We start from the raw sequence: 20401 nt of genomic DNA, 5'->3' as shown, positions 1-20401 counted from the left end.
TCCTTGCTTGCTGATTATTTTCTAATTTTTGATGCAAATTGTATAAAGCCGAAAACTATTCTCTTATGTATTGTTTGATTATAACACTAAATTATTTCATTCCATTTTTTAATTAAAACTTTAGATTATAGTTTATTTATAAATACGTGATGTTACTAATTCCGCATAAGTCGTTATGCAGTGCGAATTAACTCATCTGGCTTTGTGCTCACAAAAGTTAGTAGTATATGCATCGATGAAAGTTGTGTATTACAGCCTACGATATGCAACTCTATGATTCTTCAATCTAGAGAATAGAAACATATAATGTTTGAGCAGAATCAGGTTATAATCATATATCATACTAGTACGACACCCTCGCGGTGCTTCGGAAAAAAATTATTTAACTAAAGAATAACCAATAACACAGACATAAATTAAAATTAATTTAATTATACATAAAATACTCCAAACGGTAAATATTTTATTCCAGCCCTTGCATTCGCTTCGGAATTAAACATATTTTATTTAAAGTAGAACTTATTTTAAATTTCAGAATACGATTAACTGTTCACTGTAATGTCATAACTTCCAAAACATAAAAAAGATCAAATCATTTTAAATATTTTTGGAAGGACACATGATTAATCATACATTAATTCTATAGCAGATTAAAAATTACATTTAATTCAAACCTAAAGTACTCTTATGATGTTTCGAATAGCAAAATGTTGATAATTTATGTTCTATTTTTGCTAAAAACGAAAGCTCGTATTAAAATTATAAATTATAAATTTTTTTAATTTAATTTGGTTGATTAATTCAGTGCATTTGAATACTACACACCCCTAGTTGTGGACGTTGGTGGTGGGAATAACACTTTTAAGTATAGTTTTGTATATACAAAAATTCTAGCAAAATATTTATTTCATGAAATCTTTTTACTTACGATTTTGTATATAGAAAAATTGATACTCCTTAATTTCTATTAAAATAGAAAAATAGTCATTTTTCACGCTATAAAAAACATTAGCTAAATACAAAAAAATATTATGATGTCATTAAAATCTTATTATATCAATATTAAATGTATGTCTTGAATCTTTATAAATAATTAGTTTCTTGGTTTATTTAAAAAGAAAAACTGAAATGGAGTAATGTAATAATGTTCTATAATTAACCACTTTTTTAATTTTTATTAAAATGTGTATTTTTTTATAAGACGGAAGAAGTACTGTTTTTTCTCTTAAATTCTAAGAAGTTTAGAATGTGCTATTAGTACTTAATAGCTTTTGTATATTGAAAAATAAGTTTGATCTATTCTAAAGTTAATGTACGTTTTATTTTATTTTTAAGCATTTTTATTTATTTTATTTCTAAGTGTTTTTATTTCTTTACTTGGTCTTTGTATGTACTTTTGTTACTTAGTCCTTATATTTCTAAAACAATTATACCGGATCCCTCCAAGTGCACCATACTTACATATTTTTATTAACAAAAGAACTTCATAAAACTATTTTCGAAAATATAATAACCAAATAAAAAATAATAATTTAATTAAAGATGAAAAAAATACAGAAACCTTAAAATAAATTTTGTCTTAAAAAAAAACATAAATCTTATTTTACATTGTAGTTTGGATTCAATTCCGGTTCAACATTTAACTTGAATTCTCCAATTTGTGCTGATTGTATGGTTAGATGAAGTTTGGAAATCATGATTAATTAATCTTAAAAGGGTCACTCGACGTCAAGATATGCATCGTTGTTGTCTGTCTCAATTCACCCCAATATATAGTTAATCAACCGACAAAATGTAAAACGTTTATGTAATATTCCACATGCAGCTCAAATTTAAAATGTTGGAAAGTGAATTAAAGTTAGTGATTTTTAATTAGGCTATATAAATTTTACAGAAACTAAATTAAAGAATTAAAACATTTGATTTGATGTTAAGAAACATAAAAGTAGGATGAAGAAACGAAAAAAAAAATTAGAATTTTCAAAATCACTCATATTTAATGATTTTTCCGCTTAAACAATGTGCTTTTGCAAATAATAAAGGGTTGTTGATTATGCAATTTGATTATCGGATTTTAAACATTATAAATTGGTTATCGTATTATATTTTTATTTTCCGACCTATTTTTAATAATATCCGACTAATTTATACCAACGTGACAGTTAATTTGTGTTTTAATTTATTCTCATCTCCATATCAGCTACAAATAAAGGACATCTTCCGATTTTTTATCATGTCGCCCTTTTTTTCTTTTAAATATAAACTTTCAAAAAAAAGAAACTCATCAATGATAAAAAAAAAAGGCCAAATGTTATAAAAAGGCAAAATCTTTTATAAAAGTTTCGCAAAAGTCCTGATCTTTTAATTTTGTCGATTTTGGCCAAAAACTGATTATTTGGTTTCACAAAAGTCCTGGTCTTTCAATTTTGTCAATTTTGGCCAAAAATGGATTATTTGGTTTCACAAAAGTCCTGAACTTTCAATATTTGTCATGCCACATAGGCGTCACATAGGCGCCACATAGGCAAATTGAAATCAAATTGAGTGTTGGACACAACTGAAACCAAATAATTTGTTTTTGGCCAAAATCGACAAAATTGAAAGGTCAGGAGTTTTGTGAAATTTTTATAAAAGTTTTGGCCTTTTTACGACATTTGGCCTAAAAAAATTAGAACTTCCCATAAGTGTAAAGCAATCTAACTAATCAATGATAAAAAAAAAAAAAAAAAACTCAAAGATGTTACCGAAGGAAATTTTAGGGGTTTACTATTCGCCGCCCCAAATTACTGGCCACCGCCCCAAAAATTATCATTTTACCCTTATTGTAAAAAAAAAAAAAATTCTGAACCAAAAAAAAAAATTTGTTCTCTCAAATGATAGTAATCCGCATTTACTATTTCGATTAAAATGACGGATAACGCTCGTAATTCGTCCGGAAACGAATATCCACCATCCGAAACTAGCGTATCCGGATTTGCCGAGGTATTTTATCTATTTTACGTTCGTTTAAATTTTTTTTAATTTTTTTTAAATATTTTTAAATGGTCCATCGCCGACAGATGGCGATGGACCATATGGGCCATCGCCCAACGATGGCCCATGGCCGCATGGTCCATCGCCATCTGTGGGCGATGGACCATATGGTCCATCGCCCACTGTGGACGATGGACCATATGGGCCATCGCCCAAAGATGGCGATGGCCCATGCGTATGGGTCCCTCAGGGACGATTCCGTCCCTGAGGGACAATATTTTTCTTTTTTTTTTTAATTTAAATAAATAAATAAAAAATTTAATTAATGAAATAAATAATTAAATGTCTTTAAATTAATTAATTTTTATTAGTTAGAGATCAATTAAATTCTATTAGTTATAATATAAGACTTACATAATCAATGTTGGAGCGAGAAGGACGGCCTCGTGAAGCTGTAACGTCAGAGCTAAGGACCTGCGGGTGGGAAAATCGTGCGTACCACTCCAAGTACGCGGGATGGCAAGCTCCAGCAAGAACAGTGGCTGGCTCGAGCAACGTCAAAGGAAGCATGCAAGTCATAGGAAAACCCTGCCACCCGTCGACCGCACCAATCTGAGCCATCTCCACATTGTACAACTTTGAATTCCACGCCCTAACGGCCTTTTCCGGCCGAAGAATAGGCGACGGTATGCTCTGCACATACCCCAGCTGACGTACAAATCTGGCGGACATGTACGGCTCAACAATGTCCCTGTACACTATCCAACCCATGTAAGCAGTCCGCTGAAGGACTGCAGCAGGGCCACCACCAAAGGGAAGCCACGACACCTGCCCAAAATATATAAAATTATTAAAAAATAACATGTTAATTTAATTCAACTAAATATAGAAAATTGAACTATACAATTACATTCAACGTACCTCGTCGGCAGTCAAACTGTCTATGCGGGCACGCAATGACTGAAGCCGGATCTCTGTGCACTCTGTCCCGGATACACTCCAACTGAGTGCTCGAGGAGTGCCAATCTCTGTAATCAGCCTATCTCGCTGGGGTCTGAAACATGGAAAATACTCGTATATCCAAGCCTGGAGAAGTGTCAGACACCCAGACAAACCGTGACAGTCGCCTCTGGAGGCGATTCCTAACTGACGAAATAAATAGGCCAGTGTAGCAGAACCCCAAGAATAATCCTTCGCGTCTGCGACTCCATCCCTAACCTCCCAAAGACAGGCTGGTTTAACCCGGTGGCCAGTCTTATCGACGAAAAGAGTGCAACCTAGCGTCAGCCACATCCACGCTATTGCCTCAACCTCAGCACTCAAACCCCGTCCACAATTCCTAAAAATGGACTCAATCAGAACCCCTCCATTTTCATAATGCTTCGTCGAATTAGCTAACAAGTCATTCATAGAGATCCCTAAAATCTCTACACAGGAGGCAAGCAACAACTGTTTCCCGGGCTTATCTGAAAACATATTGCAGTCATGTATTATTTTAAGGAATACAAAAAAAATTATTAAAATGAATATGTAATTTAAACAAAAATATAGTAAAATTTACCTGAAACCACTTTCCCGTCCACAGGAATACGGAGAATAATCCACACGTCATGCAGTGTAATGGTCATCTCCCCGAATGGCAGGTGAAAAGAGTTAGTATCAGGCTGCCATCGCTCCACAAATGCAGAAAGGAGCGGAATATCCAAGTGACTGAACATAATATCAGGGAGATGCCCCAAACCACTCTCGGCTATCAGGTGTTTGACCTCGTCTGAGGCGTCATGATGCCATGCTGACAGCCTCTTACAAACTGCATGTCTACTCTGACACTTCAGAGTGCCTCGCTCCTCCTTCCCTGTCCATATTCCATAAGCGACATGTCCAAGGAAACTGGGAATAATACTCCCGTCCTCAGGTCCACCTGGCACTGGATCACTAACAGTCCAAGCAGGTATTTCAGTCCTGGCTCTTCTACTCGTCACTGAAATTACAATTACAACAATTAACATAAATTTAATATCTTTTAACTATTATTATTAAATTAATGAAATAATTAAATTTTATTTACCTGATGACGTTTCAGCAATAAACCGTCCATCTTTCCCCTTTTTCCGTCGAATGTTCACGATTGGTCCTAAACTCTCGTCCTCAGAAGTCTCAAAATCAGCATCGTCTATCCGACGGTCTTCCATGTCATCATCCTCCATCCGATCATCATGTATCTGATCATCGACTGGCGTCTCACTAGCTCCCTCAATAGCAGGAGTCCCCTTCTTGTGTCGTCGGACTGAGGCACTCACACCACGCTTTCGAACATTTCGTTGTCCCGACTCCTCAAAATCAGATTCAGCTATAATAGGCTTACTCTTTCCCCTGCCACCATTACCGGGTCCTTCTTTCTGCAATTATCAATTTTACAATCAATAATATTAATTAAATTATACTATTAAACTTAAGCAAATAAAAATATATTAATAAAATTCTAAATTGTAAATATCTAAATTTATTTAGTCCGTAAAATTAAAGATTATTTCTTAAAATCTAAAATAATATCACTATCAAAATTAAATTTAATCTATATAATAAAATTTAATTAAATAAAAAATTATATTATACAACCTAAAATTATACTACTAAAATTTAATTTAACTACACCTATAACTAATAAAATTTAATTTAATTACACCTATAACTAATAAAATTTAATTGTATTTTTCAATTATTTTTAGGTTATTTTATTATTTATTAAATCCATTAATTTTAATTTTTTAAATTAAAAAATATATATAAAAAAAATTTAAATCGGTTTACGGCCCTCGGACGGAGGCGGCGGCCAGGCTGTCGCCGGCGGGTCCTGGCCATCGCCGGCGGGTCCTGGCCATCGCCGGCGGGTCCTGGCCATCGCCGGCGACGGCCTGCACCATCGCCGGCGACGGCCTGGCCGTCGCCAGGCGATGGTCCAGCAGACCATCGCCGTCGCCAGGCGATGGTCCAGCAGACCATCGCCATCAGGCGATGCCGATGCGCCATCGCCTGGCGATGGCGATGGTCTGCTGGACCATCGCCTGGCGACGGCGATGGTCTGCTGGACCATCGCCATCGCCCGGCGATGGTCCAGCAGACCATCGCCTTCGGCCGGCGATGGTCCACCCGGTCATCGCCAACGCCGGACGATGACCGGTTTCCGTAAAAAAAAAATTAAAAAAATTAAAAACTTAAATTAAATTACTTACCGGAGGTCCCCGTCTTTTATCTTTCGCCAATTCCGACATAAATCGGCTTCGATTATTGCTTGAGATTTTGTAATGGATTTTGGTTTGAGAGAAAGTTGAGAGGATGAGTTTTTTGTTTTTTGAGTTGAAAAAGGATTAGGGGTAGTTTGGTCAAAATTGGGGCGGTGGGTGGTTATTTGGGGCGGTAAATAATAGTCCACAAATTTTAACATTTGTGAGCAGTCAATTTTGTTATTGAAGCAGGTGAAAGTGTAACAGTACAGTCAGCTCTTTCATAATTTACACGTTTCTCATATTGGACAATACAAAAAGGTCAAAAGAAATAAATTACTATAATTATCATTTGTGGGTCATAAACAAACGAAATTAAGGCTGGAACTTTTCCACCAAGTTTTATCTTATCAGATGTTCCACGTGGTTATGTTTATGGAGTATCAAATGAAAGGAGTGTAATATTTTTTCATATTATATAAACTTTCAAGTTTCATCACACAGTAGATCTAATAATTTTAAATAGAATGCAATTACATAAAATGACATGAGATAAAATTAAATAAATTCTGAATTGAAAATAAATAACATTCATTTTATATTGAAAGGGATAAAGTAATACTCTCTTCTTCCTTTTAATTATCCATCTAAATAAAAAATTTAATATAAAACAATATTTTTATATTTTAACTCTTTAAAAATTAAAATAACACTATTTATGAAATTATTAATTAATTAATATTTTAATTTATTTCATGAAATATATAATTTTAAAGGCATGAGGTTTGCTTTGTACGATCAAGCTACATATTTAATAGATAGTTCAATACAAAAAAATAGATTTAAAAATAAATATTAAAATTGTCTAAAAAACATATAAGAATTTTTGTTTTCTTCTTTTTTTGTCGAAAATAAAAATTATAAAAATATATGTATTCATCTAAATGAAAAATTAAAAATAACATAAGGAATATATTTATTAGTATTAGAAGCCAAAGTTGTAGCATGTGAGTAGCACTAAAAACAACACATATTGCCAAATAAAACCTTGGGATATCCTCCAAACTTATTGCTCTATGTGGCCAATAGGGGTGAGCAAAAACCGAACCAAACTATTAATCCGATCTAAACCAATTCGAAATTAATTTTGGTTTGGTTAAAATAGTTAAAATGGATTGATTTGGTTTCAAATTATAAAAAAGTATGGTTTTTGGTTTTGGTTTGGTTTTAACTAGTGGTTAACCGAACCGACCAAAAAACCAAAGTTTACAATAATATTATTTTTATTAATATTTATATATGTATAAATAAATATAAAATTTATTTATTGAAATATTTATATATAAATATAATATGTGTGTATAGATATATATATGAAAATAAAACATATTAACTAATACACACATATAAGTAAAACTTATTACGTATAATTTTAATTATTACGTATAATTATATATAATTTTTATCTAAATTTATATTAACCAAACCAAACCAAACCGAACCGAAACCGATGCTAAAGTTTGGTTAACCGAACCGAAATTTTACATAAATATTTGGCGTGATTTGCTTTTTATATTTACTTTTAAAATATGGTTTGGTTTTAGAGTTTACTAAACCAAACTAAACCGAACCGAACCATGCTCACCCCTAGTGGCCAATATATATCCCACTACTCAACACTCCATAATTTAATATCTCTTCACTAATCTTCTCTTCTCTTACATTTTCTTTGTTCTCCTTCTTATTTCTTCTGCAAATGTTAGCAAAATTCAAGAATCCTTTTGAGCTGCTTATTATAAGATCTCAAGCTTCAAAAATGGGTCTTGTTGGGTTGCAAACACTTATGGAAATATCATCACAATCAAACCCAAAATCAAATATTGTCATAAAATCTTCAATTAGAAAACCAAATCATCAGCATCATCAACCCGGGATTAAATCTTGCTATCTCAAAACTTGTTACTTGTGTAACAAGATTCTGAGTCCAGACAAAGATATCTACATGTATAGGTAATAATTATCCCTTTGATACTATATTTTTCATTTCTTTGATGTAAAACACAAACTTAATTAACTAACTTAATTTTGTATTAATTTTGCAGAGGTGATGAAGGATATTGCAGCATAGAGTGCAGAAATAGGCAAATTGCATTGGATGAAATGAGAGAATTAGAGGAATCAGTCAAGAAAATGAGAAAATCTTATAATTCTAGTGGGCACTGCACTAATTCTGCTGGCAGAAATGAAACTCGGCTACTCCTCGAAGATCTTGTCCGAAGACATAACCCAGTAGTTGCTCATGATCATCATCAAAATCATTGGGCAATAGTTTCATAGTTATAATTAATAAATATAACTTACATTATTGCCCACACGGGTTTGGTACTCTAGTGGTTGCTGATTCAAATTCCGGCTGCTCCTTTTCTAAAATGTGGAATGGTTAAGACTAAGTTGCTGGCCAGTATAGCTTGAATTTATCAGATATGTGGGATTGCGGGCAGTTCATATTCCTAATTTAACAGTGATCTCAAACTTCGGTTTGGAGAAGTGAATCCTTGTTAAAAATACATATAACCTATGTTATTAATTTTCTTTAATTTGCTTAGTTAGTTCCTTTTCTGACTGGTACTACAGACAGAAATTGTATGAGATAATGCAAACCACAAAGGAAATTGACTAGTGGGGATATTTTATTTTGCTATAAATGACAAGATAAAGAGAAGATATTTGATCTAATTTTCTGTTTTGTATTTTTGTTTATTTTCATTTAATAAGATAAGTATCTTGTCATGGAGACTGGAGAGTGAGTAGTGTCTTAGTTGGAGAACAGCAGTGACAATCTTTAATGGCCTACCCAAAAGATATTTTGCTTCCATAATTTTGTATCTTTGTTTTGACATTATAGTTAGCTAGTTTGCAATTTTTTTAGTGGAATCAACTAGTCAAGTTAAGATATTTTTATTTTTCTTTGTGCCAACAAAAAAAACAATGTTAAGCGAATTCAAGTTGATCCAGGTTGGGTATAAAAGTTTAGAAATATGAATTTGTCTATCCATAATTATAGTTTGTCAGTCAAATATATTATAATTTTAAAATTTTAACAATTGAGTTTATTATTTTTTAATTTTTTACCAAATATACTCACAAGTACTCTTTAAAATTGATATGACGCAATAATATATATGTAGCTAATGTGTGAAAAACTTATTCTAATTGGCATATACAATATTATGTCAGGCAAACTACATATTAAATATGAATATATACGACGACACTCGAAAATATAATGGATCAAACTAACAAAATTTTAAAATTATAATATATTTAACAAACGAAATATATTTGTTAGTAGATAAATACATTTATTTTTAGAGTTTTTAGATATCGATTTGAAGATAGTCCGATGGCACTATAAGTTGTTTCCCTCAAATTTAGACCGTCGAACCACCTTTGGTAAATCTATTTAGACCTAAGGATGTATGTTTCATATTGGGAGCCTTAATATTGTTAATTGCATTTAATGAAAACTGCATGCACTTTCACAATCATATGATGAAATCTAACAAGGAAAATTAATGAAAACTGAAATGAAATAAAATAAAAGGAATTGGAATTAATCTTTTGATTTTTTTTGATTTGATTTCTTATCACAAAAATATATATATATATATACCTGCCAATTATTTTACCACAACTATGCTGTGTGGTCTGGTTGAGGCTTTTCTAAAAAAAGTGTACTACTGATATATTGTTGAATCAGAGACTCTAGTAGTCGATTTCTACTAATGAGAAGAATAATAAAATAGTGGTACTATCGTAATATTATTATCCCAAATGTGTAAAAAAAATAAAAAAAATTATGATAGTACTATTATTTTAATGACGTGTCATAATTAATGTGATAGCCTAGTTCACGGATGACGTGGTAGACTGAATCTGCATAAAACTATGAGATTTCCAAACACGACAATTAATTAAATAAACTAGCTTAACACTCAGTTAAATAAACTGAATCCATCTGTTAATTCAAGTTCAACAAAAGTTTCCGCACATCATAAACTAGTGGTAAGGACGTTATAATTCGACCTATGTATGTATCCCAAAATTCAATATGAGAGTTCAAGATTCGATTCTCATTCTCTATTATAATCAAAAGGCCTAACAAAATTTCTACTCTAGTAATTAGAATACCAACTAGCAAGAAATTAAACCCTTAATTCTAACTATAGTCATGATCATTAAGACCTAATTACATACTTTTCACATGAACATTCCGCTCCCAACTCCATTAATATTAGAATTAAAGAAATCACTACTCCAACCTCCGTTCTGATCAATAAAATGGCTGATAATCCTCGACTCACTCGCCGCATTATCCGCCGCCATCACATCGGTCCTCGCAACTACATTCTTTTTCAACTCCTCCAACGATGATTTAAACCCTTCAAGCTCATCTTTATTCATATTATCAATCGGATCGTCCCACCAAAATTCCTCATTATTATCATCATTATTATTCCCGATCATAATCGACTTTGCAACTCTTTGAACCTCTTCCAAGCGATCAAGTGATCGCTTGAATTCATGTTCTTCCACCGTAGCCTGAGTAACAACACCATGTTGTTCAAGTAAACAAGATTCGTCAATATTAATATCATTCCCGTCTTTAAACTCGGCGAGATATCGATCAAGAACCGTATCCACGTCGGGATTTCCGCAAGAAAATATTTTCCCGTGCTCGGAAAATAGTAGAACGGCTACTTCGGCACCGGTTAGGGTAGAAAGTTCGGTGGCTTTCTTGAAAATTCCGTTCTTGCGTTTGGAAAAAGTAACGTAACGGCTGTTTTCTTTTTCGACTTTCTTGATTTCGATCTTTTGTCGGCCTCTGCTTGTTTTTCGCTGCGGTGTTTGGTTCGTTGGTGTTTGAGTTGAGTCCATTGTTGAGGTTAAGAACTGTTATGCAAGAGAATTAGGGCAAGAATTGATGAATATTTATAGAAAGGTATTGTGAATATTTGGTACCGTTGATTATGAAGATCCAAAGGCTGGGATAATTCTAATCAAGAATTTTTTGGGGTATTAGTTAAAAAGGAAGGAATCAGATTTTTGCATTGTTAGTCCTGATTATGGAAGGAAAGTATAAGAGTGGCTAAAATTGTGGAGAGGGAACATAGACAAAAAAAATGATTGCAATTATTTGAAAGAAAATCTTGGTAAAAGATTTTAATTTTGCCTTTCTTTTTTTACCAGTTAAAGATTCTTTAAAAGTTATTTTTCTTGGAGTTAAAGATTCTCTAAAACTAATTTGTCCATTTCATATGAGAAAAATAAAATTGATGAAAAATTAAATAAATCTGAATAATTTGAATCTCACGAGAGAATAAATTGTTATGTGGACTTTATCCAGTTACGATATGGAAAACAAAAAAAAAGTTACAGCACAAAATTAGACCTTTTAAGTTTTTACCTTTTACTTTTAGCTAAATCGTTAGCTTTATGTAATTTTCCTTAAAAAAATTGATAGCCGACAAAAACAGGCAATTAAACAAAAACGCATTCGATGAACACACATTTGGTGTTCAAGATTAAAATTGCTCACATAGTATCCAATTAATGGGTACTTATCAATGTTGCAACAAATGCAAACCGTATCAGTATATTTAAAATTTATTTTAAGTTTTATTGGGGACGGTGGCGCGTGCGAAAGACTTGACAGAAATCAGTGACGGAGCTAGGATTTTAACATAGGAGGGCCAAATTGCAATATATAATATATGAAGTAGGCAACCTTAAAAATTAGAGGGGTTAAATTGTAAAAAAAAAAATTGGTGCTAATTTTAACAATTCTGAAATATTAGAGAGAATTATGATACTTCCATGCCTCCCCCTCTGTCAGTGATAGAGGTGAAAGCGGGTTCGAGTATAGTTGTTGTGATGATGGCCGGAAAAAAAAATTGCAGCAAGGAAGATATATGAGAGATCTGTGAAGGTTGCGGCAGATATTAGTTTCTTAGGATTAATTTAGGTTAGTTTAGGTTAGGTGTACGTAGTTTAGGCTAATTATGATTGATTTAGGATTTTTAATTATTATTATAATTTGTTATTTATTGGTGATGATGTGTCAAATTAATTTAAAGTTTCTGCATGTAAATATATTGCCACATCACACACTTAATGTTAAAATAAACTTTTCTTAATTCGTTGTGTTTTTTTTTTTGATATTTTTTTACAACATTAGAGTTATATTTAACATTCAAAATACATGAGGTGTCAACAAAACATACGAGATATATTAGGGGTCATTTTTGCACCTTTTCCCTATCTCACGCCTACGTGCTATACTTACACGTTTTTTTTTTCTACGTACTATTAATTGATTTTATTTCCATAGTTTCAAGATTCACACGTAAAAAATTGTTAAGACACTCTAAAATTTAGGGATTTAATTAATTAATTAACTATGATTTACATGTAAACATGTCATCAGCTCTATGAATTATAAATTTACAACACACGTGTTTCCAAGTCATTTCTCATATGTTCCTTTTATATCCAAAACCCTCCTTACACATCATCTCTATAAATAAAATCCTTCACTGTTCCATTGAATTTCACACAGAAATCTCAATTTATCTTTGCTAATGTCGCTAATCAATATTTCTACTATTATTTTTTTCATTTTAAGAGAGAAAAAAACAGTACTTTTTACTCAAAATGGCTGTTAATATCATTAATTCATTTTTCATTGCTTCTATGCTTTTGCTCCTGGTAATATTTTCTGATATTGGAGAAGCAACTCATCGTCATGGTGTTACGCCTGAACCAGCACCAGCACCAGCACCGGGTTCGAATCAAGTTCCCGATGAGGCTGCCAACGGTCCGGTCCCTGCACACGCGGCTAGGCCAAAGAAATCATCAGGACCCTTAGTCATGCCATCGATCAGTACAACTTGTGTGGCAACCGTTGTTACTCTTTCACTTCTTGGTTACAAACTCAAGTTGTGAATTAATAATAGTCTAGGTTGAACTGAAGGGCCTAGCTAGTAGTTTATTTTAATTTTTTTTACTTGAATAAAATGATAGATATGTGTTATTTTAATTGTGATTGTATGCCATGAAATTAATAGTTTTCCATTATCATCACTGCCATTCTTTCAATATTAATAAAAGGGTTAATTCCATATAAAATTACCATTTTTATATGTTTTTTCATTTTAATCACGTTCTTTAAAAAGTGTCAAATAAAATCACCACCTTTCATTTTTTTTGCAAATTTATCACATGTGAAAATTCGGTGTATCTTTGTTGACTTGACAACCGGAATCAACAAAAAAAAATAAGAAAAATGTATTTTATGTGTTAATAGGATATTAGTCAAATTAAAATATTTATTTGGGAAAAAAATATATCAAATTTTACTCATCGGTGATAGATTTGCAAAAAAATGAAAAGTGGTGATTTTATTTGACACTTTTTAAAGGACGTGATTAAAATGAAAAAACGTATAAAGGTGGTTATTTTATATGAAATTAACCCTTAATAAAATATTTTCATTTTAAAACTGTAGTTATATTGTTTTTAAAGCAGCTATGAGAATGAAATTATGATATATATAGTCGTTTACTCTTTATTTGATTGGCCTAATCACTCAAAAAACCCTCACTTTTAAACTTTTTTTCAATTCCACCCCGACGTTGAAAATTTATCAATTTTACCCACTTTTGAATTTTCCGTTTTCAATTGTACCCCAATATTTTAATTTAAGTTAATTTTTTTACTTAAATGATGAAATCATTCAATTAATTAAGTCTAAACATGAAATTGAATTCTTTTTTACTCAAAAAAAGTACAAATAAGTCATTTATTTTTAAAAACTAACTAAAAACCATAATCAAATTAACACTAATTTAAATTCTTAATTAATTTAACTAAATTTAAATAAATTTTAAAAATATACAATCAATATATGCGAGACATGGGGAATGTTTTAAACAAATTTTCAAACGCAAAAGACGTAAATTTAATTTTTCAGGGTACAATTGAAACACAAAAATGCAAAATAGGGTAAAATTGACAAATTTTCAACGTCAGGGTATGATTGAAAATGGGCTAAAAGGTCGGGGTTTTTTTAAGACATTAGGCCTATTTGATTCATCTGCTTCTCATTCTTGTTCAAACCAGTGCAATAGCATTCAGGTTGGCTAATAATGTAGCTACACTATGTCTCTCTGTTATATATTCGGGTCAAATATTTTTAAGGTTACCGAACTATAAGTTATTATAAAATAATTACCGAATTATAAAAAGTTATAAAATAATTACCGAATTATAAAAAGTTATAAAATAATTACAAAAATATAGCTTTTTTATAAAACGGTTACCAACTATAAAAAATTACAAAATGATTACCGAATTATTATTACTTTACAAAAGTGTTACCATCTTAATGATGTGGATAAGGAAAAAATGCATATTAAGGAAACTTTTTTGGAAATAGATGATAGTTCAGTAATCATTTTGTAACTTTTGATAGTTCGGTAACCATTTAGTAAAAAAGATATAGTTCGTTAACTATTTTATAACTTTTTATAATTCGCTAACCGTTTTGTAAAAAGATCATAGTTCGGTGATCTCAAAAATATTTAACCCAAACGAAAACAAAACTAAAAAAAAGGCAAAATATTGTCTTTTTTAATTTTTCAAATATAAAAAAATTTATATTATAAATGTTATTAATGAATGTGTCAATTTAAAACCAAAATAAAAGAATTATTAATATATTAATATAGAATATTTTTAGAAATTTATTTGTATTTGTAATTTTTTAAAGTTATGTGAAAACAAATAATTTCAGAAAGTAAAATGAGTTGAGTTTTTAATTTGATCCTTAAGAGAAATTTTGTTAAGGGATTTTAATAAATTTTGTTCGAACTTTAGGAGATTTTTTTTTTATTGTTAAAAATAAAGTGGTACTTAGTTGGTAGGTCTTACCTTAGAGAATTTGTCAGGAGCATAGTTATGGTGGACTGGACAATAAATCTGATCATGGGCTTTGATATCCTTTATTCGTGTTTGGACATTTAATTTTGGGAAAAATTGACAACTACCCTACTTATGTGAAAATATTATAAATTTTACTAGAGGAAAAATAAAAGTTGAATAATACAATTATCAAATTTCAAATTGCAAAAATAACAAATTTGATATAGGAAATACGGTTAGAATAAATAAGGATATAAGATGTTATGATTTTGAATATCTCCTATAAATGGGTAAACTAACATATTGGGAATATATTTTCAAGAATCTTCAAGATTCATAAAGAGAAATTACTTGCATTTAACAAACTTTCCATATATAATGGAATTGCAATGACTTTTTAAAAACGTACCAATATTTGAAATTAGCAAATCAGAAACTCATTAAAAAACAAAAAATTCAGCAAATAAGACAATCAAGAAATCATCAAACAGTTTTGTAAACAAGAAATGCATTAACTCATCATAAACAATCAACAAATATGAATATACAATATAAATTTATTTATTTGTAAAAAAATAATAATATACTGTCAGTTTACATGTAATTAACCATTAATAAATTAAATTTAATAAAAAAAATTATTAACATCATAAAATCATTTTTAGATAAATCTAACTATAATATGTCATAAAATTAACAGTACACCAAATTAGTTAACTGTCAGTTAACCAGTAGTCACTTATTAGTTAACTTTAACAAATAAAAAAAAAAGATAATTAACATTATGTATTCATGTTTTAGATAACCAACACAAGTATAGTTAACTAATAGTTAACAATTAGAAAACATATAATTACCCCCTAATTATTTTTAAAATTATTCAAATATAACAAAAAAACAACTGAACATCAAATTCAATTATTTTAAAAATAATCATACGTATAAAAATAACTATTAGTCACATATTAGTTAACCGTAATTAAAAAAAAGTAATTATCAATATATATTCATGTTTTATATAAAAAATCATATAAAGTTAGTTAACTATTAATTAACCATTAGAAACATATAGTTAACCTTAATTATTTTTACATCATTGTTAAAATCCCAATTACAATAAAAAAGACAATGGTTGCCAGCCACCGCGCCTTCGTTCATTGTTCGCTTTCGTTCATCGTTCGCCTATCTTCGTCTCACTCCAACGACTGCTTTCTTCGTTCAACTCAAACTGCCTTCGTTCATCGTTTTTTTCATCAGTTTGACAGAAAAAAACTGCAATATAAAAAATAACAAAGACGATTCAAAAACTTTAGAAATACTTGTAGAATTAAAGTTCCTGTTATAAGTTAACTAATAATGTACTAATAGTTATCTAATGGTTAATTAGCATGGATACTGACAGTAATTATTTTTTAAAAAAACATACTACTCTCAGTTCACCTATAGTTAACCATCTAGTAACTCCATAATAACACTTACACAATTAACAAACAAATAAAATGCATAAAAAAAATAAAAATTAATATAACTAACACAATACGGAGTTCATAAAAAGAGTCTAACACATAAATACATTCTAATCTCAGTTCACCCATAGGTAACCAACTGACAATTAAATATTAACCATAAACAGATTAAAAACATTAAACATGCATTAAAAAAATTGAAAAATTAAGACAACAAATACATAATTTAAACACATGTAAACAAAACAATCAAATAGACAACATTTAGTTACACACCCTAAAATACATTATTGAATCACAGGAAACAAAATACAAAAATCAATTAAAGGTAAAAAAAATAAAGAATTTTAATAAAAATTACCTTAACAGAAGTATGAGGAGAAGGAATATTTTTTTTTCTTCTTTTGATTATCAGTGACAGTGAACTCTAGGGTTCTTACTCGTAATTTGAACATCATCAAAATCAACCTTCCGTTTGCTAGATACCCTCTTCGATTTTGTCATTGCGGGTGTCTTTGATGGGGATGATTTCATATCAGAATTATTTGTTGAAAAAGCTCTAGTTTTCGCCATTCCATAATTCCTGTCAACCTAAAATCAAAAAAAAGGGAAAGATTTGGAAAGTGGGATTGGGGAGTTGTTTGAGGAGTTATTTGTGGAGAAATTTTCGGAGATATTCTTGGAAGAATCTAATTGAAAATTAAATAGGGAGGTTACTATTTCTGATAAGGGCTACTTTCAAATTAGAAAACATATAATTGCTAATAAAAATTCTAAAATTCAAAAAAATTAAAAGGCCACCGTATTTCTCTAAAGCCATTTTTGGGCCCGTAAAATTCTAATAAAAATGTCCAAACCCAGTAACTACTCTAATTTTCTCTTTAATTTTTATCTCAAATTTCGATCCCAATCGGAGCCCACAATAAATTTAATTTTTATGGACGGATTTAGACTTTCATTATTATATAATTTCTCACCTAGACCCGTACTAGCTAGGGTTGAACCCGTATAAATTTAATACACGGGTCGGACATAGATAATAAATATGAGACCCGAATTGGATTTGAATTTGCATTAAAAATAATCAAAGCCTGATTAGAACAGGTCCGAGCCCTCGCAAATTAGGCCCACGAGCAAGTTTAAGTAGATATTGATATACCTGAGAGAAAATTGGGCTCCTTACAAATTTACCTCAAAAACAAAAATAATAGGATAATATACCTCAACACATAAAAGTTAAAAAGAATACATCGCAACTTTTTAGATATTATATTTTTACTTTACATGACAAAAGGTTAATGATTTTACTCAAACATAAAAAATGCATGACCTGACGATTTCTTTCTTTTCTATCTTTCTTTCTCTTTCCACTTCTTTTCTTTTTCTCTCTCTCTTCTTCCACTTTTCTTCTTTTTCTTTCTTCCTTTTTTTCCCTGCATTTTTCACTTATCTTGTAATTTTATTTCAAATTTTTTAATTATTTACGTATCGTTATTTTTTATCTCGCAATTTGATCTTTCAGATCTAGATCTAAAAAAGCAGCAGTGACATTATCATATCGGTATCACAAATTTTTTCATAATATTATCATAAAAGCAGCAGTGACATTATCATTTTGGTATCATAATGTTTCTGTAAAAAAATTAATTTCGTATGTTATCATACTATTATCGTTAACTTGTCATACTATTATCATCTATTTTTATAAAAATTATCATAACATTATCATAATATACTTTATCATAACAGTATCATAAATATATTATCATAATATTATCATGACGTACTTTATCATAGCTGTATCGTAACCTTTTATTATTAACCTTATCATACTACTATCATAACATTATCATAATAAACTTTATCATAAGAATATCATAAAATATTATCATAACATTATCATAACGTATTTTATCATAACTATATCATAAACCTTATCATACTATTATCATAAACCTTATCATACTATTATCATAATCGTATAATATTATGATACTGATATGATAATATTATGATACAGACATGCTAACGTTAATGATACCGATATGATAATCAAATACTTTTCTTGACAGAAAATCGTTTTTCTCTACGGTGTTATGATAATGATATGATAACGTCATAGTGATAACGATATGATAATCAGGCGTTGTTTTCTGCAAAAAAAAAAACCGTTTTTCTACAGAAAATCGTTTTTTTCATCAGAAAATCGTTTTTAATGTAGATTTTCAGATCTCAAACTGAAAAAAATTCAAGAACAATTTTTTTAGATCTGAGAGTTAAAATAAATCGTAATAATCACCACGAGTTAAGAAAAAATCGCTAAAATATGGAAGAACGATGAATCGACGGCGAAGCGAAGGCGGAGCAACGACGGAGTGACGGCGGAGTGATGGCGGATCGTTGAAGGAACGATGACGGCGTGATAAAGAAAGAAAAAAATGAAGAAGAAGAAAACAATGAAAAAGACAAAAAATGGAGAAGAAGAAGATGAAGAAGAAACAGAGAGAGGAAGAGAGAAAAGTATATCTGAGAAAAAAAAGAGATATATATTAAAGTAAAAATAAAATATTTAGAGTAAAAAACAATAAGAAATAAGTATTATTATAATAAAAAAAGATTATAAAGTAAAAAAATAAAAGTGCTAAAAAGGTGAGGTATTTTCTCTATGTTTTCCTTATTGAGGTATAATTTACTATTACTTTAGAAAATAGAGTGTTTTACCTAATTTTCTCGAGAAAATTAGACCATATACGGGTTTCACCAAATTTATTCTCAATAGTACAGACACATCTTTCATTTTATAAAATTACGGTGTCATTTTTTTTAATTATATTTTTGACCTTTCATTTTTTGATAAATATATTTACTGTGTTTCATTTTTCTTTCTTGTATTAACACAACCCTATCCACCATTCATAAGAAATCAGAGCATTTCCCCTTTATTTTTAATGTCAAGAATGACAGCGCCTTCATCAATAACCGGATCCAAATTTTTATGTGTAACGGTAAATTCAGAGCACGGGAAAGAAGGAAGGCCAATCTGATGTTGTTTTTGTAGTCCGAGTCGTAGCATCTCTGCTCCTAAAGTTCTAAAATCCTTGCCTTTTGTTGACCGCTCGTCTTGTCACCGATGACCATGATTGTTGCAGCATCTTCCACATACCGATTCGTTATACCTAGTGGTGCCTCCATTGAAATCTATGAAGATTTGAAGTTTAAAGATGAATCTATGAAGATTTGGGTTACTAATTTAAATTCTTTTGTTCTGCGGAAAATTATAATGAGAGAAAAAGGAAGAACATCCTATCCTTTTAAGTTTTTGTTGTGTTTATAAAGGTGTCATTAATTAGGTTTTTATTCTTGGTTGGATGTTGCCCTTACAATAACACTGTGATCTCCATATCTTGAGAAATAAACCTCCGACAAGGTGAAATTGGCAGAAACACAAGTCTCACTCATATTCTATTTTTTGATGATGCTTGTATTTTTTTTCTTCACCCGATGTATCTCTAATGGTTTTTATGTTGATTAACCAAAGGTTAACCTTGGATAAACCATTGGCTATTTTGTAATGATGTTTTTGAGTATAATTTTTTACTTGTGTATTTGTAATGGTTTGCGTGTTGGTTAACAAATGGTTAACGTTTATTAGACAATTGGTTAATCTGTAATAAATTTTATTTTGAATATATTGTTAATAAATCATTATTTTATTGTTGGTAAACGTGAATTGTGTATTTTAAACAAATTGTTCCT

General features: G+C 30.4%; 3 protein-coding genes across 3 annotated transcripts; 1 reads left to right on the top strand and 2 right to left on the bottom strand.

Moving 5' to 3' along the window:
- Window positions 1-3369: 3369 nt before the first annotated feature.
- On the bottom strand, window positions 3370-6300 carry LOC126681346 (protein MAIN-LIKE 1-like). The gene is made up of 5 exons (XM_050376891.2): window positions 6207-6300; window positions 5042-5372; window positions 4535-4954; window positions 3895-4439; window positions 3370-3801 (listed from the first exon to the last, which is right to left on the bottom strand). The coding sequence occupies exons 1-5, from the start codon at window positions 6243-6245 to the stop codon at window positions 3370-3372; spliced, it is 1767 nt and encodes a 588-aa protein (XP_050232848.2). The 5' UTR covers window positions 6246-6300.
- A 1553-nt stretch (window positions 6301-7853) lies between these two features.
- On the top strand, window positions 7854-8933 carry LOC126682314 (FCS-Like Zinc finger 17-like). Its single transcript, XM_050377955.1, has 2 exons — window positions 7854-8207; window positions 8300-8933. The coding sequence occupies exons 1-2, from the start codon at window positions 7954-7956 to the stop codon at window positions 8532-8534; spliced, it is 489 nt and encodes a 162-aa protein (XP_050233912.1). The 5' UTR covers window positions 7854-7953; the 3' UTR covers window positions 8535-8933.
- A 1290-nt stretch (window positions 8934-10223) lies between these two features.
- On the bottom strand, window positions 10224-11345 carry LOC126683019 (agamous-like MADS-box protein AGL62). The gene has a single exon (XM_050378837.2). It carries the CDS (start codon window positions 11133-11135, stop codon window positions 10458-10460), a length of 678 nt encoding a protein of 225 aa, XP_050234794.1. The 5' UTR covers window positions 11136-11345; the 3' UTR covers window positions 10224-10457.
- Window positions 11346-20401: the final 9056 nt, after the last annotated feature.

This window comes from Mercurialis annua, linkage group LG5 (assembly GCF_937616625.2).
Source record: "Mercurialis annua linkage group LG5, ddMerAnnu1.2, whole genome shotgun sequence".
Taxonomy (NCBI): Eukaryota; Viridiplantae; Streptophyta; class Magnoliopsida; order Malpighiales; family Euphorbiaceae; genus Mercurialis; species Mercurialis annua.
Note: the sequence above shows the minus strand (reverse complement) of the source record. Positions and strands in the feature narration are given on the sequence as shown.

Bases quoted from the DNA above. Each gene is read 5' to 3' on its own strand.
- LOC126681346 (XM_050376891.2), bottom strand. From the start codon at position 6,245: ATGTCGGAATTGGCGAAAGATAAAAGACGGGGACCTCCG. The intron at 4,955-5,041 runs GTAAATAAAATT...TTGTAATTTCAG, and splicing joins TATTGCTGAAACGTCATCAG to TGACGAGTAGAAGAGCCAGG. The intron at 3,802-3,894 runs GTACGTTGAATG...TATTTTGGGCAG, and splicing joins ACAGTTTGACTGCCGACGAG to GTGTCGTGGCTTCCCTTTGG.
- LOC126682314 (XM_050377955.1), top strand. From the start codon at position 7,954: ATGTTAGCAAAATTCAAGAATCCTTTTGAGCTGCTTATTATAAGATCT. The intron at 8,208-8,299 runs GTAATAATTATC...TTAATTTTGCAG, and splicing joins AAAGATATCTACATGTATAG to AGGTGATGAAGGATATTGCA.
- LOC126683019 (XM_050378837.2), bottom strand. From the start codon at position 11,135: ATGGACTCAACTCAAACACCAACGAACCAAACACCGCAGCGAAAAACA.